Source organism: Triticum urartu, chromosome 6, assembly GCF_003073215.2.
Source record: "Triticum urartu cultivar G1812 chromosome 6, Tu2.1, whole genome shotgun sequence".
In the NCBI taxonomy this organism is placed as follows: domain Eukaryota; kingdom Viridiplantae; phylum Streptophyta; class Magnoliopsida; order Poales; family Poaceae; genus Triticum; species Triticum urartu.
The window spans coordinates 295,763,620-295,788,560 of NC_053027.1; the positions used below are offsets into that span (position 1 = coordinate 295,763,620).

At 41.5% G+C, this 24,941-nt stretch overlaps 1 protein-coding gene and 1 long non-coding RNA gene across 7 annotated transcripts; one reads left to right on the forward strand and one right to left on the reverse strand.

The window, feature by feature from the left end:
• Window positions 1–11,775: 11,775 nt before the first annotated feature.
• LOC125513301 lies at window positions 11,776–24,109 on the reverse strand. Of its 5 annotated transcripts, XM_048678380.1 has the most exons (4): window positions 23,423–24,109; window positions 22,590–22,799; window positions 12,000–12,078; window positions 11,776–11,918 (listed from the first exon to the last, which is right to left on the reverse strand). In XM_048678380.1, the coding sequence occupies exons 2-4, from the start codon at window positions 22,740–22,742 to the stop codon at window positions 11,860–11,862; spliced, it is 291 nt and encodes a 96-aa protein (XP_048534337.1). In that variant the 5' UTR covers window positions 22,743–22,799; window positions 23,423–24,109; the 3' UTR covers window positions 11,776–11,859. The 5 variants fall into 5 exon arrangements, 2 of the variants coding, with proteins under 2 accessions (XP_048534337.1, XP_048534336.1); XR_007285860.1 differs by lacking the exons at window positions 11,776–11,918; window positions 12,000–12,078 and adding an exon at window positions 19,967–20,248 and having other exon boundaries at window positions 23,423–23,655; XR_007285858.1 differs by lacking the exons at window positions 11,776–11,918; window positions 12,000–12,078 and adding an exon at window positions 22,413–22,512.
• On the forward strand, window positions 18,147–20,696 carry LOC125513302. Of its 2 annotated transcripts, none has more exons than XR_007285862.1 (4): window positions 18,147–19,183; window positions 19,276–19,344; window positions 19,423–19,474; window positions 20,560–20,696. It is a non-coding gene; the product is annotated as an uncharacterized LOC125513302 (long non-coding RNA). The 2 variants fall into 2 exon arrangements; XR_007285861.1 differs by having other exon boundaries at window positions 20,557–20,693.
• Window positions 24,110–24,941: the final 832 nt, after the last annotated feature.

Sequence of the window (24,941 nt, forward strand, 5' to 3'; positions counted from 1 at the left end):
GGACAACAGGTAGCGCTTGTCTAAAATCTCCCCCAAATACGATCGTTTTTCCACCAAATGGAAGATCGGGTCTATCCATTATGTCCCGCATGCTTTTGCCTAGCGCCTCCACTGTCTGTCTCTTTGTCATAGATGCTTCATCCCAGATTATTAGTGGTGCTGCTTGGAGTAGCTTTGCTGTCCCACTCTGTTTTGTGAAGCTACAAATAGCTCCATCATCTATTTTTAGTGGAATCTTGAATCTCTAGTGTGCGGTCCTCCCTCCAGGCATTATGGAAGCAGCAACACCAGAAGTGGCCGTCGCCACGGCAATCTTGCCTTGTCCAAGTATTGTGGCCAAGAGCGCCCTATAAAGAAAAGTTTTTTTTTGTGCCTCCCGGCCCATTGACAAAGAATATACCTCCTCTTTGGCGGTCAACCGTGGCTAGGATTTCGTCGTAGGCCTTCCTCTTCTCGATGTTAGTTTTTTATGCAACGATACGTCCTCAGGGTCAACCTCGATGGAGGTCTCCTCAACAATCTCCCTAGGTATGTCGTCGGTCGTCTCATATTGTTTTTCGATCTCTGGAAGAGGAAACGATTATGTGTCTTTTCCCATTGAGTGCAACATGTCCCTGATATTTCTCAGCACCATCTGTTCGACTGTGTGCTTGCATTTGCAGTTTCTGCTGTAGTCTTCTGACATTGCATCAAGGTGTTTGTTCCATAGGCCAGTATGTCACTGGGTTCGCAGAAAACCAAGATTGTCGTGAATAGCCTTCATAGTGATGATTGCATTCGAAACAACTCTGCTTCTGTCATGCAGTCATCTAGTGTGTTGTCTGCCTCAATGAGCCCCCGTTTTTCTACAGCTTCAGGAAGGTTGGCATTACTTGTCCATCCACTATTCATAGTTCTTCATAGTTGGTGCCGCTTGTAACGTGGTTTAGGAGTACCCGAAGATAATATCGTTCTCCTTTAGCCGGGTGTGCCAAGACCATCCTGCCAACCTGGAACACAGCTTCTCGTTTCCTTTCCTGGCAAAACTTCCCTTGTCTTTGCCAAGTATAATATTCTGGAAAGTCTCTGTATAGTATGCCTCGTGCTTTCTCATGCAAGCTGTTTGCTTCAAAGTATGCAGTCAACATTAATCTTTCTGTGCCATCACGGTCGATAATATTCTTTATTTTTTCCATGCCATGGTATGAAACCATGTGCATATTTGGAAGATGTAGCTGCAGTTGCAAGACTGGTGGGTGTATTTTGCTTAATTCAAAGCCATATATTCTCCACAGTGCTCCCGGAGGTGTCACCCACCGCGCATCTCTATACTGTTTAATCTCGTCAATTTCGACTTCACCTACTTTGTCAGTTATAGATATAGATGCTCGGTCATGTCCCTTATAGATGTACTTGAACAAGTACTTAATGCCTTTAATGCTTGAGCATATCTCAACATTTATGTGGCAGTTGAACATCCGCAAAAGATATGGGTTGTAAGGAACCACCCACCTATTATCTAGTTGGCATTTTCGTACCGTTTTAGTCCGACCATCATTGCATCTCCTATACAGTGGGTAGGAGTCCTTGCCTTGAATTGTAGTTTCATTAAATGGCCTTGGATAATTGTTCTTGCATGACGGATGATTCTTTGTGCACGGACAAAATTTATTCAATGCACCACAAGGACCATGCATCATATGTTTGATTACCATTTTGTATAACTCTGGGTACTTGTGCTTGTTAGGGAGCTCAGCGGAGATGATTTGTTCATACTTTTCCGGACATGTGTATTTGTATTTTCCAGTCATGATGAGCAAAAACTGAGCATGGGGTAATCCCCTCTTTTGGAACTCTATGACATATGTATATGCCTTGACCTTTCCGAGAATGGCCTTCTCAAATAGTTGCTTCTTCATTTCTTCTAGCTTCGCCTTGAAAACACGAACGACAATGTCTGGGCGATCTTGTGGTGTTTGTCCACACTATAGTTCACGTGTGATCTCTTCCCAGTTGGGGTTGCATGTCATTGTGAGAAATACATCTAGTTTTCCATATTTTCTAAGTAAAGCCATAGCATCTAGATATCGACGAATTTTATCTCGTGGCCCTCCAATAAATGATGATGCAAGTACTCTCCGTTTTCCGATTGCATCTCCATTCCGTTCTCCAGCTTGAATGCTGTCTAGAAGGCCTTGGTATAGATCCACCCTTATTTTGTTTTGATGATGCCACATGTAATATAGTCTGGAGCTTTCAATCTTTATGTATGTATCTACAACAAATTGCTGGAAAAGCCGTCCACCGTGCAATATTGGGTTGAATATGCTTGGTCGTGTATGGAATTTATAGCAGTAGTATTCTTTCATGGTTACCCGCAGGCCATTGGCAGAATCTATGCAAATATTGCGACATAAAAAATTTAGTTAAATTGAATTTTGAATATAATAGTATATGAAATTTTTACCTGGGTCATCATCATTACTGATATTATCAGCACCAATATCTACCTCTTTTGTATTCCTCTTTGGGATTTTCCTATGCCAACCCAGTTCAGCTCTTGGAAAGAATAGAGGGTACGACAACAGATCGTAGCACTTGTAATATGATCGAATGTGCTCTTTTTCGTTGTTGTTTCCATGTAGTATTACATTCCTGACATAAGTGTCGCTTCTTTCATTTCCTTCAATCCACACTGCAGCTACCTCCAAATTTATTGGCGCGTTGTATGTTCTCTGGTCCAATCTTTGGTCCAGGTTTAAGACGAGTCTATAGTCCTCAAGGTTTTGGGCTCATCCCAAACTCCTAAACTGTTGAGAGTATGGGTTATCCCGTAGGATGTCGGTTATTATCCCGATCACATCCTTGTCTTGCTCGTACATTTCCTCGCGGCAACAGCGGTACCGATGCTCTAAGCTTGGATCATCGTCGTAGAAGTATAGCTCCAGGTGCTTTGGATCTGATCGACTATTACCAAATGAGCGTATGTCGTGATATATCTGACCATGTGCTTGAAAGGTGTAAATACCACCAGATGTTCGCATGTCAGTTGTGTCTCTGTCAAGATGGCAATATAGAGTAGTAAACGAGAAGTGGCCATTGAAAAATCTTATATTGTTTCGAAAATGTCTTGCGTCAGAGTCGTTGCTTGTCCGAAGTCTCATGAGTTCAGGTGGTGTATCTGCATTGGCTAGTCTTATCTGTCCTTTTCTGCGGCATAATCCCTTAGTTTCATACTTGAATTTTTTTGCATGGCAGAATCTGCAATTTCCTTCCGTTTTGAGCACGTGTTTTTTTGGGTATGTTGCTATAGACGAAATCATAAGGATCAGGGTTGTGTATTTCCTCGCCTTATTTGATTTCAATTTCCACTTCTCTGTCCCATTCTAGTTTGGTTTGTAGCATAAAAGTTAGTACGAAAGCAATATAATGATTAAAATATATTTAAATTCTATTGAGCATACCTTGACCAGAGAACATGTATTCGTCCTCGTTTATGTCCTCTTCAAATATGACTTCATTATTACCTGTGTTGCAATTTTTTATTGTATAATATATTTCTTTGGATTTCATAAGAACATATATGGAATTGATGACCTTACCTTGATCGTCATTATTGATTGATTGTGTTGGTGTATCTACTTCTTTCATGGTTGCATCATGCTCACATATAATCTCATCCTTACCTGTGTAGTAATTAATTATATATATATATGTAATTTTTGTATTGCATAAAAATATATAGGAAATTTTATAACCTTACCATGAACATCATTGTATAATGTTTGTATCCGTGCATCTACTTCTTTGATTGCTAGAAACATTGAAGACGGGATGTCTGGCCACAATGCCACCTTATTTTGATCGTCATTGTAGAATTTCTGTATTGGTGTATCCGCTTCTTTGATGCTTGGAAACATTTATGAGGGGATGTCTGTCCATAAAAGATGGTTAGTTCTACAAACATTCGTGTATTTATTTTGAATGCGAGTATTGTGTAAAATTTAGAGTATTACCATAAATCATTTCTTATGGTTGCTGTAGAGGTTCTGTGTCATCGTCGCCGGTTTCCTTCATAGATACATCTTGTTTCGATGATACATGCCTCTGTCTTGTCGTGAATTCTTTGTTACGACGGTGTAGCAATGTTTGCCTTTCTCCTGGTGTGACATGCTTTCTGTAATCAGGAATGGTAGAAGTACCAACTTCTTTTTCAGTTGCAATATAGGCAGGGTTCTCCAGTGCAATGGAGTCTTTGCTTGCTGTGTTGCGTTTCAATTCATTGATATGTTCTATTCTAGCTTTCTTTTGTTCCGGCTGCATTTTTGCATATATCTGCCTTTGTTGTGAGCATATTTTTTCTTTCTTTCGTTGATAGGCTTCACGGTGTTTTTTGAGTTTTTCCTCTCTTTTTTCATCGGCCATCTGTGCATAGCGCTCTCTGTTTCGTTTCCTTCTTTCCTTAGCATCCATCTCTGGAGAATGTGATCAAAATGCTTGCCTGCATGAGAGTTTTGGAAGTGTAAGAAATATTAGAAATGGAAAATTGATTAAACTTGTATATGTTAGTTCAGTGTGCAATCTAGTCCAATAATTGCATCTATTTTTTCATTGTCAAGAATGATGTTTAAATATGATTCAGTGTGTCATATATAAAATCTTGTAAATTTGTTGCTCAAAGTATGGTTTGGTGTAGTATTTGTTTGGAAATTTCAAATTGCTAATGATAAACTTATTGATTTCATGGCAGGTACCGGTGTTCATAAAGATGTTGAAGAATTCACAAAAAGAAAAAGATGTTGAAGGATGTCGTATATGAAAATACGCAACGAAAATACCTGATGTTAAGCTGACTTGGGAGCTTAGCAGCTTAATTGAACCAAGGGTATCTAGAAGGCGACGTGTGAAACTGATTCTATTTAATTGAACTGAAGACTTGAGATTGTGTAAGAATCACGTGGAGATACAGGTGTATTTGTAGCACCAGCGATACCTGCCTCTAAGTAGGATTCAGACTCCTGTATGTATCTAAGTAAGATTCAGACTCTTTCATTGAGTATATTTTTTGGGTGTTATTTTGATACTGAGTAGGACTAACTATGGCATGTACCGAGACACTGCGTGACGACGGGACCCGCCAAGCAGAATGAAGCTGAATTCTGAATAAGTGTTTACATACAGAATAGAGATAATTAAAGTGATTAAATATTTAAATAAAAAGTATTGAGTTATTTTTTGCCACCCTCCATTAGCAGAATTAGCTATTAGCAAACCATCCAAATTCTTGTGTATAAACCATCCAAATTCCCGTATATACAATACACTGAGTTGGTTATTGTAGTTTGATGGCTATTGTTTGAAGAGTGAACCTTGTGTAACCTGTTCTCTTGGGTTTCATCAATTTAAGTAACTCAGATACTAACTATTTGAGTAGAGAGTGCATAAGGCTCAGGTGGTTGGTGGCTTGAGGTTTGGTTGGAGAGGTCGTGGGTTCAAGTCTCACTGTGCACCTCTTTTGTATCACTTATTAAAGACAGTGCGTTGATTATTTAAAAAGTCAAGGGTATTATTATAAAATGTAAACGAATCGTTTTTTCAACTTATATCAGTACCGCAGGTTCATTACAATAAAAACTCAGGGGGTTTCCGTAAAACGCCATGACGGACCAAGAATACCTATTTATTTTATTAGTAGGTATAGGTGGGTCACCACAGTGGCAAAGTGGTTATTTTATCCACTGATATGATAGCAAACAGTGCTATCATACCTAACTCTGCGGGCTACCAGGGTGCATTAAATGCGCCGCTTAGTGTCACATCACTGGACGCCCGGCAAGGCCTGCCGGGCTATCTTGCCAGCTCCGCACCTGTTCTCTTGACACGTCGTAGGACGGGTGTCATCTGTAGGTTTCTTTTGTAGGAAATGGCTGCCATGTGGCGAACGACTGCCACTTAACCATCTTGCGGCTTGACACCGCACTGATTGACAACATGAGTCGTGCTTGAGTGGTTGGTGGGGTGGTTCCGCCCCTGCGAGCCCTGGCAGGCTCTGCCGGGGAGCCTTGGTTGCTTGCTTCTGGTGGTGGCCTTGCCCCTTGCCGGGCTCGCCTGCCCGGCAAGGGAGGCCCTTCTCTTGCCAGTATCTTGCTCCTTAGGCTCAATCTTGGTCCCTCTAAGCTGCATGTTGGTTCTTCCAATCTCTTGTTTCTTCAATCTCTGATTTGTCCTTGGCTTGTCCGTGCACGAGTCAGGGGAAAATGCCTGCCCCTCTATATTTTCACCGACACGAGACGAGCCTTGTTTCTGAAAACTTGACCATGTTCATCTTGCTTGTTGCGATAGATCCATTTGGTGCCAATAATATTGTGCTTGCGAGGATCAGGACGTTTGACTAGCTCCCAAACATTATTCAGTTCAAACTGTTGAAGCTCTTCTTGCATAGCTTGAATCCCATCAGGTTCCATGAAGGCTTCATCAACTTTCTTGGGTTTAGATATAGAGACAAATGCAAGGTGTCCACAGAAGTTTGCTAGCTGTGTTGCTCTTGAATGACTGAGAGGACTAGGTGCATTAATAATGTTAATAATCTTCTCAATCTGAACTTCATTGGCTACGCGAGGATGGGCTGGGCGAAGATTTTGCTCTTGTTGATGTCATCTTTAGTTTCGGCATTATCTTTAGACTGAGCATTGTCTTCATGTTGATTGGGTGCTGAAATGATGATCTCTTCTTCAGCCCATTCCTCAATGGGTATGATTTCTCCAGTACCCATATGCTTGATAGATTCACTAGGAGAAGCTTCATCTAGCACATTTGGCAGGTGCTCACTTTGCGAGCCATTAGTCTCATCGAACCGCACATCTACGGTTTCAACCACTTTATAGTGAAAGAGGTTGAAGACTTTGTAGGTGTGCAAATCCTTTCTGTAACGAAGCATAAAACCTTCATGTGTTTTCGGTGTAAATTTTGATGTGTGATGTGGATCCTTGATCCAGCACCTGGCACCAAAGACTTTGAAATAGCTGAAGTTTGGCTTCTTACCAGTCAGGAGTTCATAGCATGTCTTCTTGAAGAACTTATGAAGATAAATTCTGTTGATGATGTGGCAAGCAGTATCAATGGCTTCAGCCAGAGCTTTCTTGGAGTCTTGTATTCATCAAGCATCGTGCGTGCCATATCAATGAGGGTTCTGTTCTTGCGCTCCACGATGTCGTTTTGCTGAGGTGTGTATGGAGCAGAGAACTCATGCGTGATGCCCAATGTATCAAGATAAGTGTCAAGGCCGGTGTTCTTGAACTCTGTGCCATTTTCACTCCTGATGTGCTTGATCTTATGCCATAATTGGTCATGGCACGATTTGTGAAGCATCTGAAGATATCCTGCACTTGAGTCTTGTAGAGAATTATGTGCACCCATGTGTATCTTGAATAATCATCAACAATAACGAAGCCATAGAGATGTGCAGTGGTAGTAAGGGTAGAGTAGTGAGTGGGGCCAAATAAGTCCATGTGTAGCTGCTCGAAGGGACGTGATGTAGTCATGATTGTCTTCGAGGGATGCTTGGCCCTAGTCATCTTCCTGGCTTCACAAGCACCACATAGATGATCCTTCTTGAACTTGACGCCTTCGATCCCAATGATGTGCTTCTTCTTCACGAGAGTGTGCAAGTTCCTCATGCCAGCATGTCCTAGCCTTCGTTGCCAAAGCCAACACTCCGAAGCTTTTGCTAGAAGACATACGGCTAGTTGTGGTCCTGTGGAGAAATCTACCATATACAGATCACCTCTTTGATAACCTTCGAAGAGTAGAGATTTGTCAGTTTCCATAAGCACAATGCAACAATATTTTCCAAATATCACAATCATGTTCAGATCACAAAGCATTGAGACAGACATTAAGTTGTAACCAAGGGATTCAACAAGCATCACTTTATCCATGTGTTGATCCTTTGAGATAGCAACTCTACGTAGGCCCAATACCTTTCTTTTACCAGTGTCAGCGAACATGATGTGAATTTTAGTAGACGGGTGTAGGGTTGAATCCATGAGAAGACTTCGATCACCAGTCATGTGGTTAGTGCATCCACTGTCCATTATCCACTCAGTAGTTTTCACAGTCGTACCCTACAGTGCAGTTAGTGGGATAGGCTTCACGAAGAGTAGTGTGAAGCGCAAACATAGCAAACAAGCATGCTATCAAAGTTAAGATACTTGTTTGGTAAAATAGGATGCTTGTGAAGAAACCCTGGGATGAAATAAATGGTAAGAACATTCTGGCACTTTATCTTGCGTCCCACAAGATGCTTTAGGTCCTCAACATTGGCATCAGAAGTCTTTGATTTCCGGCTAGAGACCTTTCCCTGCAAGAGAGAGTTAATTCTTCTTTACCACCCACATCTTCAGGGGTGGCCCTAGCAAATAGTTTTGTAGGAGGTGAATAATACTCATAAGAATATGCAGAAAAGTTCTTTGATATGTGAACATAGTGGTTAGAAGAAACACGCTCATATTCATGAGTCTAGTGATGGTTTCCCTACAAAACATTGGCATTAGGGTGACCTTGTGAGGTCCTATGTGTGTATGAAGCCTTTGGAACATGTGAAGCCTTTGGTATGGGGTTTGTCTTTTTCCCGGGTGGTGTCATGATGACATTCACGAGAAGCTTCTCAATACAACTTTTGGGCACCCAGATCTTCTTCAAAGGTGACCCATGATAACCCACAAGTACAGGGGATCGCAACAGTTTTTGAGGGTGGAGTATTCAACCCAAATTTATAGATTCAACACAAAGGGAGCCAAAGAATATTTTAAAGTATTAGCAGCTGAGTTTTCAATTCAACCACACCTGGAGATTAATTATCTGCAGCAAGTAATCAGTAGCAAAGTAATATGATAGTTTTGATAGTAGTGACAACAGTAATAGTAACAGTGATAGCAGTAATTTTGTAGCAAGTGTAAGAGTGATGATAGCAGTAGTAACTTAGCGGAACAATATATGATAAATTCATAGGCATTGGATCGGTGACTTGTTGGGATAATATTCATCATGAGACAGTTATAACCTAGGGCGATGCGGCACTAGCTCCAGTTCGTCAATATAATGTAGGCATGTATTCCGTAAATAGTCATACGTGCTTATGGAAAGAACTTGCATGACATCTTTTGTCCTACCCTCCCGTGGCAGCGGGGTCCATATTGGAAACTAAGGGATATTAAGGCCTCCTTTTAATAGAGAACCGGAACAAAGCATTAACACATAGTGAATACATGAACTCCTCAAACTACGGTCATCACCGGGAGAAGTCCCCTTTTCTGTCACTCCGGGGTTACTGGATCATAACACGTAGTAGGTGACTATAACTTGCAAGATCGGATCTAGAACATGGATATAATGGTGATAACATAAACAGTTCAGATCTGAAATCATGGCACCCGAGCCCAAAGTGACAAGCATTAATCATGGCAAAGTCATAGCAACATCAATCTTAGAACATAGTGGATACTAGGGATCAAGTCCTAACAAAACTAACTCAATTACATGATGAATCTCATCCAACTCCTCACCGATCAGCGAGCCTATGAAGGAATTACTCACTCTCGGAGGGGAGCATCATGGAATTAGCGATGGAGAAAGGTTGGTGGGGACGAAGAACGAAGATCCCCCTCTTCAGAGCCCCAAACGGACTCCAAATCTGGCCTCCCGATGAAGAATAGGAGGTGATGACGGCTCCGTCTAGTGGATCGCGATAATTCTTTCTCCTTGAGTTTTTTCTGTAAAAATAGGATTTTATAGCGTCGGTTTCAGGGTCTGCGGGGCCACCAGGTGGGGAAAACCGACCTAGGCGCGCCAGGAGAGGGGGGAACGCCCTGGTGGGTTGTGCCCACCCAGGTGCCCCTCTCTGGTAGGTCTTGGCTCCAGAAATTCTTATTTATTGTATAAAATTACTCGCAAAGTTTCGTTCCATTCTGAGAACTTTTATTTCTGCACAAAAACAACACCATGGTAGTTCTGATGAAAACATCGTCAGTCACTACACCACAACACTGATGTAGGGACAAAAAAACTGCCGGGAGAAAGCACTTTATAGGGCAGACAAACTGACGGGACAGGTTTTCTCCCGGGAGATAGAACCGCCACGAGAACGGCTGCCGGGGATTACTTCTCTCGGCAGATAATTTTTTTCCTGGCAGTTGCATTGCCGGTGCCCATCTATTTGCCGGCAGTCCACTTTCTCCCGGCAGATTGGTCAAGGCACGTGTAACATCAATTACCGACAGTCTTACTACCTGCAAAAGCTCATTTTCCTGGCAGTTCTTATGCCAGCACATAGATTTCACTTCCTATTTTTTAGGCATCCCTTATGTAATATCCATTCATTCTGTTCAAACCATCAGTACATACCACATGATTTATACACACATTTCACTCAAAGTAACATGTCTCATCCATACACTTCAATCAGAGTAGAATGTAGACCTCACCCAGAACCTTAAAGTTGATTCGATAAATTAAAATAACAACCATATGTATAAGTTGGTCGTGCCACAAAAGGTACAATACATCATGTTTCTAAATGTGTGCCACAAAAGGAGTACATATGTTTCTAGGGTGTGTCACACAAGCAAAATGAGCATATACTGGCTTAACAACCAGCAAAATGAGCAGAGCAAGTGTCATAATCACTCTACGAACTTAATTATAGGTCTACCAAATCTTCACTAGCTTGAAGATCTTCCAAACTCCCAACTCTTCAGCAGATTGAAGATCTTCCAAAGCTCCATCAACTTTGTAGGGAAATCTGCAACAAATAGAAAACTCAAAATGGAGCACTCGTTTCAAATTTTAAATTAGCACATTAAAGATTTTGACATGCTTCAGTTTTTAACTCGTCGGCATAAATAAAACTCTTCTAAGTGTGCAGCATCTCATCATCACAGCAAGCAAGGTTACATCAATAGATCAAGAAAGATTTGTTTGAAGTACACATAAACAAATCTTCATGTGCAAATAAGCAAAACAAAAAGTTGTACAATGAACTTGCAAAAGCTGCTTAGTCTAAAAAAATACAACTTACTAGTGAAAGCTATGACTAAACCTGAGTTAAACATGTACCTCTGGAGTTAATATAGTACTCTGAGTTCGAATCTTTTTTTGCACCGAGTTAAACTCAACAAATAGGCAAAACTCTATACGGTACTATATTGAACAAATAGTTAAAACTGTGTACAAATAGGCAAAAGTCTATACTATAAACAGCACAATAGTATACAAGTAGGCAAAACTCTGTACTATACATAGTACAATAGTACAAATAGGAAAACCTCTGTACAAATAGGCAGGGGCAGGCCATTGGTTATTGGTTTCTCTATATCATAGGAAAAAATAAACTCATGAAATAACCATTGGTTACAGATTTCTCTGTCTATCTCATGCATCTTAGCTTGTTTTTAATAGAGTTCATTGAAGAGAATACCCTCTAGCAGACTAGCAAGCCAAAACTGGTATGAGGATCAGTTTTATACGCCAAAACAAGTCTGAAATTTTGTACTGTATAGTAGAGTTTAACACCGAGTTCTAACTCACAGTCAAAAATCTTTCATGTTCAAATAGGCAAAACATGCTTAGCTTGAATCTTTCCTTTTTTACTAAGATAAACATTTGTACCGAGTCTCCAGGAATGACGTAAAAGATTTCAGCACAATAGTTACTCTATGAAATATTTTTATTTTGTAAAATTCAGTACTGTACATAGTCGAGTGCATGAAATTTCTTGAAAACATACAAACATAAAAACAAAATATGATTATGTCGCCTACCACTCTACCTCAACGACCCAGCTAGCATGCTAGAATAAGATTCGATCTCAAAGAAACATGCATATTACCTCAGCTTGCTTGTGGTCGCATTCCTGCTTTCTTCATGGACTTGTCCACTTCCAACTGCATACATAGAACGAAAGCTTCTTAAGCAATCAACCATGATAGTAATTGTTAAGTTCAGTCATAAGAACAAAAGCTCACATGCTTGTATGGCCATGCGATACATCACAGCGCTTCCCATTAGCCAATCCTTCAGTTTGTCATCCACAACATAGTACATCTGCTTTCAAGCAAGTGTAAATGGAGAGTGTAAGGCTGATGTATTAGATAAAGGGGAAAGTTATACTACAAGTCATCGAGAGATAAAGGGGCAAGTTATACCAGAAATCATACACATTGTGCATTCTCACTACAAGGATACCTCCTATAAAGCAACACATATTCTACATCGTTTTGATTATTCGTTGCAAAATTCATAGTAGATACGCATATAAGCGGTGTAGGATATGCGTTGCAGACTTGCAGCTCGTGGCCCTGTTCATGGTGCAACAGATCTTGTATGTTGCGCGGTATTTGTTGCAAATTGTATCTATTATAATACTCCAAATATACATTATTAAAAATAAAAATTAATTCAGCACAAAAAGAAATTAATTAGACATGCCCGTACACATAATGAATGTGGCGCGGAAATCTTTCTTTTAGGGATATGCCCGTACACATATGCCCGTGCGTTGCAACGGGAGAGTTTTTTTGCGAGAAGCATCGGGAGAGATAATTGATGTGTCCATCAAAAAGTTCTCCACAACAGTGGCGTGACAGAGCGGAGAGTTGTGGTGTTCTCGTGGGTCATGTTTGGTCCGCGAGATGTTTATAGTAGTGGGGTTGGTCCGAGTGACGGTCACTACCCGACTCGTGCCTTTTTTTCCCTTCACGTCCACCTCCTTATCGAGGTTATGGTGACCTCCCGATTTCTTTAAAAACATATCAGCATTTTTTTGGAAAAAACATTAATTTCTGGAAAAGGCAAAAAAACTTGAAATAGGAAGATTTTTTTAAAATTCACAAAATATTTTTTGAAAACAAGACCATTTTTAAGGCGGAGAAACGGATATTTTTCGAATTTGTGAAACATTTTTTAAATGGAAACTTGTTTTAAACTTTCAAAACCATTTTGAAAAATGTGTTTTTTATCACGAACATTATTTTGAAATTGTAAACATTTCAAAAAAGTATTTTTAGAATTACTATTAATTTTAAAATGAAATTTATTTCGTAAGTCTCGAAAAAAATTGGATTTTTTTAAAATGCAAACATTTTTTTTAATTTTGAGAAAAAATTTAACCAAAATATAAATTTAAAGTTCCAAATAATTTTGAAAATTTGAATTTTTTTGGAAATTCTAAGATTTAACGAAAATTATTACAAGAAACGAAATTTATGAGAAAGGAAAATATATCTTGGAAGGAAAATTTGAAAAATAGAAAAAAACACAGGAAAAAGGAAATGGGCCGGCCCAACATTGGGTGACAGATGGGAAGCTCCAACTATATGTGGCTCTGTGCGACAAATAAGATTCCCAGCAGCATGCGCAGGATATAAAAATGTGGGGCTTTTCTGGGCCTTAGCGCGTGCAGCCCACGTATGAAATTCTAGACAAAACTCTTTTGCTTTCTTTTTTAGCAGGTGGACCACAAAAATTTAGTACCATCTTGGATATAAAAAAATATATTTTCAACGGTGAATGGATGAAAAAATTGGCGAAACGCACCTTGCTTTCTTAGTAGGTATAGATATAGATATAGACGTGGCGCGAAAATCTGTGCTGACCGTCCGAGCAAAACCAAATTGTGCGAAGTCCACCACTTTTATTCTCTGATCCAGATTGATATTCTCCTTCAAGTCCGGATCGATCTATGTCTACTACGACACAAATCGCTCATCCAATCTCCTCTCGCTGAGCAGGAAGGCTGGAAGGCGGCGACGACCCGGGTAGCGGCGGGAAGGCGGAGACGGACAGGGGAGCGGCGGCTTTGCGTGCAGCGAAGAAGGGAGAAGCAGCAAGGCCGCGGTAGGAAGGCTGCAAGTCGTCTGCTAGCATCCCCTACTCCTCTGCCCGCCCCTCCAGCCTGCCCGCTGGCGGCGCTCTACTCCTTCGGCTACCCATCTTCTCCTTCACCGTGTACGACGGCGAGACTAACCTCCGCGGTAACCCTCTTCCTCCCTTATTCCCATCTCCTCTCATCCAGTCACCTACTTGTGGGCACCTCGAGACATGGCCGTGGGATGTAGGGGGATTTGGTAGATGATGAGGGGGATGGATCGTCAGATTGGAGAGATGGATCCATTCCCCTTTGTTTGTGATTAAATCATTTGAGAGAGGAGCTTCGGGGTTATTATAGTTTCAGAGATGTACTCTACCATCAGGGCTATGTTCAGTTGTTTGGGATTTGTTCCCAACAGGGAATTAATCACCATGGGGTTTGTGTGAAACCTCTGTTTATCACTCTAATCTCTGTTGGGGTTTGACCCATATCCCTCTTAATCCCTATCAACTTCATTGTTGTTCGGTTGGTCAGGGCTTGAACAAAATTTGTACAGGAATACAGTTTAAACGTTGCACTAAGTAAACATTCATATCTGAATTCAGTTTGTACCAGGAATGTTTGAAATATTCAGAAAATGTAGTGCAAGCATTGCACTGAGTAAACATTCATCTCTGAAACTAACAATTAATTTCTATTTCTAATGTGAGTTAACATTCAGGGAATGTATTCCTCCCCCCTTCTATTTCTAATGCGATCCCTCACTGTCATATCCATTGCGAAACTAATAACATTTAAGTTCTAGTTTTAGTATAGAGTGCATGTATATATGGGAGTAAGTCAACACAAGTGAGCATATCAGAACAAGGACCCTAATCTGTAACATAATAGGAAAATATATGTTTTAATTTACACAAGAGTCTTCAAAAAATATAACAGATGCCTGCTAAACTTAACGACGACTTTAGGAATCTATATTGAGTAGTACTCTGAATCTAGTGTCGGTTTTTCTATCCAAATTTGCATAAGAAGGACAAGATGAGAGACGATGGCATGAACCTCTATATTTTCATATGTTAAGAGTAATACTTGGACCTATCTCCAATTTGTTGGAGTACATACACTTATGTCATTTGTTGACAAGAAGATTATATCTACTTCAGAGTATTTTCTGAAACACAAGTGGAAAATAATGCACCTTGATTAAACTTCTTGTTAACTTCCATTTGTTTCCCTTAACATGTGAATGCCTCTCTGTTTCCTTGAAGATCAATGCTTTTGTTTTATTTTTGCTCGAGTGTTTGTTGTGTTCAGCTCAGCTCAGTTCGTTGCCGGTTTCAGTCAACCAAGAAAGAAAAAGGAAATCCTTGACTTTTTGTGTATATTTCGTATGTCGTATGTTCAGAATATTTTTGCTTTTAGTGAATTGTTAGATCAAAGGATTCAAATTTGTACAACATGGTTCCAGGTGTTTGGGAATAGCTGAACTTTGGCAGCTGCTGCTGGTGTTGTATCATGATGGAAATTCAGTCGATCAACAATTGAATTTGACTATTTGAACATGCTAGCTGCTGTCGTACAAGAGGTGAAGGGTAGTTATGCTGTTTACTGCTTGTGATGTACTATGTGTTCACAAATTTTACCTAGATGTATTATGTGTTCACAAATTTACTTTCATTCTGTGAGACTGTGACGCTGGACACAATACCACAATAAAGGTCAGCTTCCAATGTGATTCTGTTATTTACATTCTTAGTATCATTGCCACAACCTATGTCATCTTGGACATGAAACTTACTACTCTAGTGCTTCTGCATGCAGGTTTGATGGATAAAGAAAGTCACCGATCTGAAAATGTGGAGCCTAGTTGAAGTGATGAATTCATTACTGTTATCTTTTATTTTATGTCCATGTACTTTATAATTTGGACAAGAAGATTTGTAGGTGTGACTGCCCTAAAGTGTCCATACTTGATCTCAAATACGTTGGTGTTGGTTGTGCTGTTTCCTAAACATTCTTACACATGTTACTGTCAAAGAAAAAACATTCTTACACATGTTCATATGTACCTACATCCGGGTTGTTGCATATCTCATAATCATCATAGAAGTGTTAAATTGGCTGGTTCCATGAAATCGATCAATACATTGGTGTTGGTTGTCTCCTTGCCAATATATCATGAGGGCATCTCTAACTTGGAGGGGAACAACAATAGAGTGTTAGTGTTAATCTCTTTGCACCAGAATAATGTAGCTGCAGCTTTTCTTCAGTTAGCTGTAGCGTTTCTTCAGTTAATTGTGCTTTTCTTCAGTTAGCACGGCAAATACCCTGTTCAGCACGTCGCAAATAATCTTTCTTGTGTTGTGCACGTCTCTGTTCTTTGCCACTCTGATTCGCGTGAGTTGAATTCAGTTCATCGTTGATCCACACCGTGAGTCGATCCTAGCCTGATTTCCAAAGCATACCGCAAACGTCTGGTCACATTTTGAATGGAATTTAACAAAAAAGATGATGCAAATTAAAATAAAATGAACAATTTTTATTGAAACTTAAATATCCGTTCCATACAGCCGGACTATATATTGCCCAGACAATTAAAACTTCTAAAAAAACTTAACCTCCCCTATACTTGATGGTGATCTCATACGCCTGGCCGGTGGCACCTCCGTCGTTGTCGTCGGAGTTGGGCTTCCAGCGGCAGAAGAGAGCGGAGTCACGGTAAGGATTCCTGACCGCCGCCTGGAGCTCACGGATGATCCTGTTCACTTGCTCGGCCACGGCCACCAGGGACGTGGGCGCAGGGAGAGACAGGCGGCGGCACGGTGATCTCGCATGGAGACCACTGCTTGCCGTACTTCAGCATCTTCTTGTTGAGGCGGTGGAGACGATGCTTTCTCATCTTCGGTGTGATCTTCGACTGATCGATGACCCAGTCCATCACGTCTAGTCACATCTCTCTGACAAATGTCACACGTGTATAATCCGCATGCGGCGTGGGCAGCGCTCTCATCCAGCCCGCCGCTTCAATGCCTGTCCCAATGACAACCCGTGTCCGCTCTGGGCCCGCATGGATGTAGCATGGGGAGCGGATGTGCGTTTGCGCAGAAAAGGGGCTGACGCGGGAGATGTTTTTGGGCGGTTTCGTATTGTCCATGCGTACGTGGCGGCGGTCCGGGCGCCCGCAAAGGTACCCATTTGTTTGCATCTGGTTTGCGAGATTTCGGACTACCTGAGTGCTCCGTGGACCAATGGGATACCATGCTGGATGGCAAACTATGTCAGGACATGTACGTTGATCTGGACGTTTGCGATGTTTTGAGGGTCCACATTAGCGCTGACCCCCAAAATGGATACACTCTTTATCCGTAGACTGATCCAAACTGGTCCACAAACAGTGATGCGGTAGCTGGCCATACAACCATGTTCACATCCATTTCGAAAACAAATTAGAACGAATCGGACAAATTTCACCAAACACGACGCAATTCATTAAAGTTCATTCGTAGTTTACATAAAGCTTACAATATTTCATCCGTTTTACTAAAAACTAAAAAAACACTAGGTTAACTTGTAGCGGGCAGTGACCTGTACGTGTGGTTGCCTTGACCGGCCGTACTACCGTCGCTGTCCGTGTAGTCCTTTGAGCGGCAAAAGGGTGCTAGGGTGCGACAGCCCTGCCCGGCTGCCGCCTGGCGCTCGCAGAGGAGTCGCTCTGCTTCCTCCTGCACCGCGCGGAGGGCCTCCACGGCCAATGCGGGCCCCGACCATGGTGTTCTCGGGCGGTAGCGAACGTGTGTCATTTAGCGACCACTCTTTGCTGATCCTAGCGAGCAACCTATCCAGGCGGCGGCGGCAGCGACGGCACCCCTCGACCTTGTCCGCGTTGGTGAAGGAGCAGTCACGGATCATAGCCTCTGCCAGGTTTAGGTCCTCGCGGACCCAAGCCTATGCCTCGTCGAAATTGGCAAACAAGGAGCGGCCGCCGCGTTGCGCTACTCCGGTCATGTTGCCTGCCTGGTCGCCCTCTGCTCGGCCGACGCAATGGCCCACGATGAGGAGTCGGCTCCGCTGCGGCCACTGAGGTAATGGAGGAGGCGACGTGCGGCTTTGCAATCGCCAGCGGCACCTCCTCTTTGACGGACTTCCCGCGCCAGTTGTGGCATTGTGGCAATGCCGGTAGGTCGATCCAGGCATAATGGTTGTGCGACGACGAGGACGGCTCCACCTTCATGCGACACCCGATCTAGACTCCGCAGTTGCATGGGGAGGGCTCCTCCATAAACTGATGGGGTACTGTGTTGGATGGCAAAATGTGTCCGGACCGCTTGGTCCGGACGGATGCGAGTGGTTTAGGGATCTAGTTGGAAATGCCCTTTGACCTCATATGCACTCCCTCCATTCCTAAATATAAGTTCTTTGTTTTTTTTTGACATGGAAAAGCTCTTCCATTAAACAGTTTGCCGAATAATGTCATCGGCAACCAAGTCCTAGGCAAAGGTAGGAGCACCGCCCGGCCATACGGCTTGGGGTTCGGTGACCATCTTCATCCCAAATGCCGTTAGGGCGTCCACCACTTTATTACAATCTCTAGGAGCGAAAACTACCGAGAAAAAAAAGAATCTCTAAAAAGACATGTACTTCGTTCGTCTCATAATATAAGAACGTTTTTGATACTACACTAGTGTCAAAAACATTCTTATATTATAAGACGGAGACGTTTTTGACACTACACTAGTGTCAAAAACGTTCTTATATTATGGGACGGAGGAAGTATTTAGAAACAGAAGGAGTAGGTTAGAACATGGAAGCTAAGAAATTTGTTGTGTTTTAGATTAATTTTTTCTATTGTTTGAGCAATAGAATTCATTTTTTACTTCCACACATGTTGCACTAAAATTGTACAAACATAGAAGAAGCATATTCTGTTTAGCGAAAATATATGTACACGTGCCTGTCATGGGCCAGATGATAATAATAAAAAAAAATATAATAATTTCCTCAAAAAAAATATAATTTCTTTCACTCCAAATTATTAGTCTCGCTCGTATTTCTTTTTGGTTTCACTCCATTTTTTTTCCTTTCTCTCCGTTCTCTCCCGCCAATAGCGACTAATCTGCCAAAGAAAAATTTAAGTACGCGTGCTTCATTACCATGGCCCCACATCTCATAGGCATCCAGGACGGAGACTAACATCGGTCAAACAGATTGCGATGAGGTAACTGCGCAACTAAAATCGGAAACCTCCCCCCATATCAGTGCACGGTTCCCTTCCTCGTCTCGCGCTGGATCCATCGCACGCTCGGAGGCCGGTGGCGGAGGCATCACCACAAGCTAAGCAAGGTTAGTTGCCGACCTACTCCCTCACAACTATCCTCTCTTGCTCCCTATTCCACCGATCTGTGCTCTTAATCAATTCACGTCTCTCTTGCAAGGCAAATCCGGCTGGTAGATTGTTCAGATCCGGCTGGTACGTGTTGGTAACAATCCTACGTGTTCATCTAGTAAGTGCCCCGCTCCCTATCCCTCATTGCTACAATTCATGGTGTTCATCTAGTAAGTGCCCTGGTACGTGGTGGTAGATTGTCCAGATCCAGCTGGTACGTGGTCGTAACAATCCTGCGTGTTCATCTAGTAAGTGCCCTACTCCCTATCCCTCATTGCTGCAATTCATGCCCTCCGTATTGGTTCTCAGCTTTTTTTTTCTTCACCCACCAGATCAGATCACGGTTCTAGTTTAATCTGAAGTTGATTCATTGTTCAGTTTACTCATTGCAAAAGTTTTCACTGTCAGTCGATTGAAAACCTTTTCAATCAGATTTTCCGGCCACTTGGTGCCTGACCATTTGTCCCTGTTTGTACTTGTCATCAGTATGTCGATGTCAATTTTATCTACCAGCCCCGCTAGTGTTTCTCCATTGAGTTGCTTCACAGTCTAATGACAGAAAAAGAAGAAACACGAAACACTTATCAGATTATATCAATGCCATTGTAAATTGAGACCACCACCAATTACTCTGGCCAAATAATGATGAATCATAGTAAAAGCACGCTGTAAATATGAATCAAAATGTCACTATTATTAGTACTTTAGTATCAGAATGGGAGCAGCAAAACACACTTGGATGCTCTGGTTCAAATTTACTATAACTATGCAGTAGAATTACAGTCCTTGTTACACTGTAAATCATACAGTAGATGCACTGTGGACAAAACAACATTAGTTTAAGGAGCAACAGAACAACTATGAGCCTAATGGTTCAAAACGTATTACACTTTGCAGCACAATTACATATCTTTGTACACTAACAAATTATACAGAAGATGCATTTACTAAAAAAATTGGGTGCAGCAAACAAGCTCCCATGCTAGGGTTCACAATTACTAAAAACTTTGTGGTAGAATACACTGCACACATACCAAATAAAGTACTTTAGTACCTACTGGGAGCAGCAAACAAAATTCAGCAAAAAACACTAGGAAAAATAAACCATTTAGGACTAAAGTTGAGAATTACTATAGCTTTGCAGTATAGTTGCATTCTTGTGACACTGTGAATAATAAACAAAATGCACGGTAAGAATAACAAAATTTACTAAATTGTTGCTTGGGAATTATAGTTTTTTAGACCGTGTTATATATTTTTTAGTTTCTGAGACAACCTACATTGTACTTTACACAATTTATTTAAACTTTTGGTCACTGTCATGTTGCAGCAGATGTGTCTGAGACAAGAATTAACGTTGTTGAATCCAATGAGGACTATATGGCAGAAGAACCAATCGAACATCATAATTATGCTGAAAAAGATGTCGAGTCATCTGATGTCTAAGAAATAACTACTAATGATAAAGAAGGCTTCACAGATTGTGATGATACTGATGCAGATTAAAATGAAGATGGTAAGTTTGCTCATTCCTGTTGATTGCAATATATGATTATTCATCATAGTAACATATAATTCATGGTTCATAATGGTGTGGCAGTGCATGGCAACTAGAAAAAGGTTCTGCTGCACACAAGGTATATCCATAGTCTGATATACGAAATTACGATCAAACTATAGTGCTCACATATTTATGTGTGTTTACGTGTTGCTTTGTGAAGTTGTCCAGAACCAAGAAACTTTTGATCAGAATTTCAGTACATGGCAAGAGAAAATAAATGCTGCTGCACACAAGGTATATTTCCATTACCATATACAATATGTTCAAAATATATCGCTCCGATGTTTATGTATCTACTGGTCGTGTTACTATTAGAATGTTGTTCAGAACAAAGATACTTTGCTTGAAAATGTCAGTGTACGTGTGGGAGAAAAAACTTCTGCTGCGAACAAGCTAGTATCTTTTCGTAATCAGATACAAATTTTGCTCAAACTATAGTGCTAGCTTGTTTATTTGTTTATTACCTCTTCTTTGCTATAAGAGTGTTGTCCAGACCAAAACAAAACAAAACAGCTGCTAATGCAGCCAGTAAGAGAGCTCAAAGTGGTTTGCTGAGTTGGTTGGGTGCTAGTGAACTACTTGTAAGACTGCTCAAATTCATTTCATATGTTCCCCTATTTTGTTTGTCTTGTCATGGGTGATGAGGATGATTCTGCCAATGGTAACTTTGATTTTCTCTAACATGCAGGAACTAAAGTATTCTTGAACAGCCTGAAAAATCATAACTGGGACGTAGCTCTTGGTACAATTGTAAGTTGTGATCCTAAATTTAAACTTGATGGTGTTGAAATTAGAAATGGATTCTGCGTAGTGCATGTCGATATGGCACTTGTCAAAACTGAAAATTGGGTACGTAGTTGAAAAAACTGCAACACTCTCGGTAATGCATAAAAAGCTAATATCTTGCCTCTATTACTACTTGCATCATGGAAATCTTTGTGTATTAACAACTCATTTTGTTATATTTTTTGTAGATTCAAAAGAAAATGGATGACTATATGGTGTGTGGAAAGTGTACTGCAATGATGATGTTCATGTTCAGATTCATGATGATGATGGATGCTTTCAGTTTTAGTTAAGTTGTAGGGATGGCGCCTATTGGATGTTGTTCCTCATTGATTTTTAGTTAAGTTGTAGGGAAGTTGATTGATGCTTTCAATGTAAGTTTTGTTGTCAAGAAAAAAGTCAGATTATGCATCACATTTGGATGATGTTCCTCCTGTAATATCCACTATTGTAATCCAACAGTTATATCTAATATATGATTTCTTCCTCTATGAGTATATTATCTTGTTTTCCTTCATTTCAAATATATAATTATTACCATTATGTGGAGCATTAATTTAATTGCTAGTAATATATAACAATAATAATAATATGCACATTATATATGAAAGAACACTTTAAGCGTTGGAAATTCTTTGTTGCCAAGCAATGGGATTTTGATTTATGTACATTAAGCACCAACATATAATAGTGTTGTAAAAGTCCATTTCATCTGTTGTAGTCTTGCAACGGTCCCTTTTACCAACGCCAATATAAGCGTTGCATTATGCGCTAGCAACACTGGATAAGGCAACGCATCCCAAACCGTTGGTAAAGACACCAACAACGCATATATGCAGTTTTAGATACGGAAAAAGGTGTTGCTGTAGGGGGGGTCCTGTTGTAGTGTCTAGTGCTTTTTTTCCTTCTTCCCCTTCGTTTCTTGATCCAACTCATGGTCTAAACATGGAAAATAGTTACTTGGCTATCATCCATTTAACTAACAATCTATATACATAGATTTCAGAGCTACACACCTTCATGCTCTTCAATGCCGTCACTTGGCATGTCATCAACATCTCTAGTCGTTTGGGACCTAAGAACTCGAGCATCTCATCGTAATCATCTAGGTCGATCTCCTCTTGAACATCATCAGGTTGAACCTCATCATGGTCACTAAGATTGAGCATCTCATCGTAATCCCCATCCCACTCTTATCCATTCTTGACCAATTTAACTAAGATTTCCTAACATGAGAAAGAAAGAATACTTCTATTAAGGAAAAACAATCTAGTAACAAAAATGCATATCGTCCGTATCTAGTACAGGCAACAAGAAATACAATACGGAGAAGGAATGTCATCACACAACAGAATATAATTAACTGAAACATGTCATTTCAGAAAATACAATAACCAAAATAGCAGTAAGAATGTCATCATCTATATCATAAAAGCATAGCACCTATTCTGTCCACATATGGTATTTCACAAAACACAAACAAAGATGGTAGTAGGTGCATCAACTAAACAAACAAACACTTAAAATAATTAGCTTTGTTTCATCTCAAATTAAAATGACCTCCAAAGCTCAACTAAACAGTCAGGTGTCAACCAATTTAATTACGGTATGCAATTGTTAATCACCAACAGTACATGTCCTTTGATCTAAAGGGCTACTAACAGTAGTAGTGATTGTTTTTAGACAACCAAACAACCTTCAAACCTGTCTGGTTCATGGTTTTTTCGTTGTTATCATATCAAAGCAATTACAAACTGTTGATTTGTTCTAACTGCCGGAATAGTTCAGTGCTGAAGTACAGGAGGGCACATTCAGAACAAAAAAGGGCACAGAAATTACAACATATCACCTGTCAAATGAAGTATAGGAGGCAGTGAAGTCCACGGAAAGGATGTTGAGGAGAGGGTCGACGACCTGCTGCTTCGGGGGTGCGTGTTGAGGAGGTGGACCCGCGGCTTGGTGCTCGGTGAAACTTTCGGGGAGGCCTGCTCGAGGAGTAAGTGCGTGAGTAGGTTGGTGGTGAGGATGGTGGCCGCCGGTGGGGTGGCTCGGCGACGACGGTGCTGCTCCATGTCAATCGGGTGCTCGGCGGTGCCGCTATGGAGTGAGGCGACGACAGTAGTGGACAGTAGTGGTCGGCAGCAGTGGGTTGGTTGTTGGGGGCGGTGGAGGGGCGGAGGGGCTGCCGTGATGGAGGGCGACGGCGGAAGTGCTCAGTTGGAGAGCTGCCATCGGTGGTGGGATGGTTGGGGGCGGAGGCCTTGCAGTCCTGTGGAGGGTCTCGATTTGTGGGTGGCAGAGGGGTTGCGGTGGTGAGTGGCTATGCCGGCGGTGGACTAAGTGGAAGGCGGCTGCGCGGCGGCGGTGGGAAGCTTTGGGGGCGGCAGCGCGCGACGGCGGTGGGAAGATTTGGGGGCGGCAGTGCGCTTCGGTGGTGGGAAGGTTTGGTGGCGGCGGCGGTCTGGTGGAGGGGATTGGGCATGGATTTGGGGGCAGAGATGCGGTCTGATTTTTTATTTTTTTAGGGTTATGCGGTCTGGTGGAGCAGGACTGCAGGAGGGCTGGCGCGTGTATTTCTTCTTGGGCCTAAAATTCCGCCAAAGTCGCGCGCTCTTTTTTTCTCGTTGGCGCGTGCTTAGGGCCGACTTTAGGGTCTCATGGCAAAGGCGGTCTCCGGCAGACTATGGGCCGAAATTTAGTTCTCCCGGCAGTTTTTGGGCCGTAAAATGTACCGGCAGTTATAGCACCGTTGTTGCTCAAGTTCTCCCGGCAGTTCGTATGCCCTAATGTGATTTTAGCGGCAGAAACTAATGTCCCGGCAGATAGTTTGCCCTTAGATAGGTTTTTCTCCCGGCAGTTAACTGCCCCCAATCAAGTGTTGTGGTGTAGTGAGTCTGGGGTTAGTTTCATTCAAATCATGCAAATTAGAGTCCAAAACAAGAGGAAAAGCGTTCGGAAAAGTAGATACGTTGGAGACATATCAACCCATTCCTGCAGCTAGTACCAATAAACCTGGCAAACATTTCACCATTATGATCTTTGAACAACTTATAATTAGCGTCAAAGGATTCATCAACGATAATGGGGTTAGCACAAGTGAAACCAAGTAAGGTGGATGGGTCCACTTAAGAGCCCTTTGCAGGAACCCATGTGGTTTTGGGGTACCGCTCAGGCTTCCAGTAAGAACCGTCAACATTTATTTTCCTCTCGAACCCAGCACCCTCTTTCCTAGGGTTTTGGTTCAGAATCTGTTTCTTGAGGACATCACATAGTGTCTGATGCCCTTTGAGGCTTTTGTACATGCCTGTTTCAAGCAATGTCTTCAACCTAGCATTCTCATCAGCAATAGTAGTGGTATCCTTAGTGGA

Coding starts and splice junctions, on each gene's coding strand:
- LOC125513301 (XM_048678379.1), bottom strand. CDS start 22,742: ATGCTCAATCTTAGTGACCATGATGAGGTTCAACCTGATGATGTTCAA. Junction 19,776..22,589: donor CGGCATTGAAGAGCATGAAG/GTGTGTAGCTCT, acceptor TTCTGTCATTAG/ACTGTGAAGCAACTCAATGG.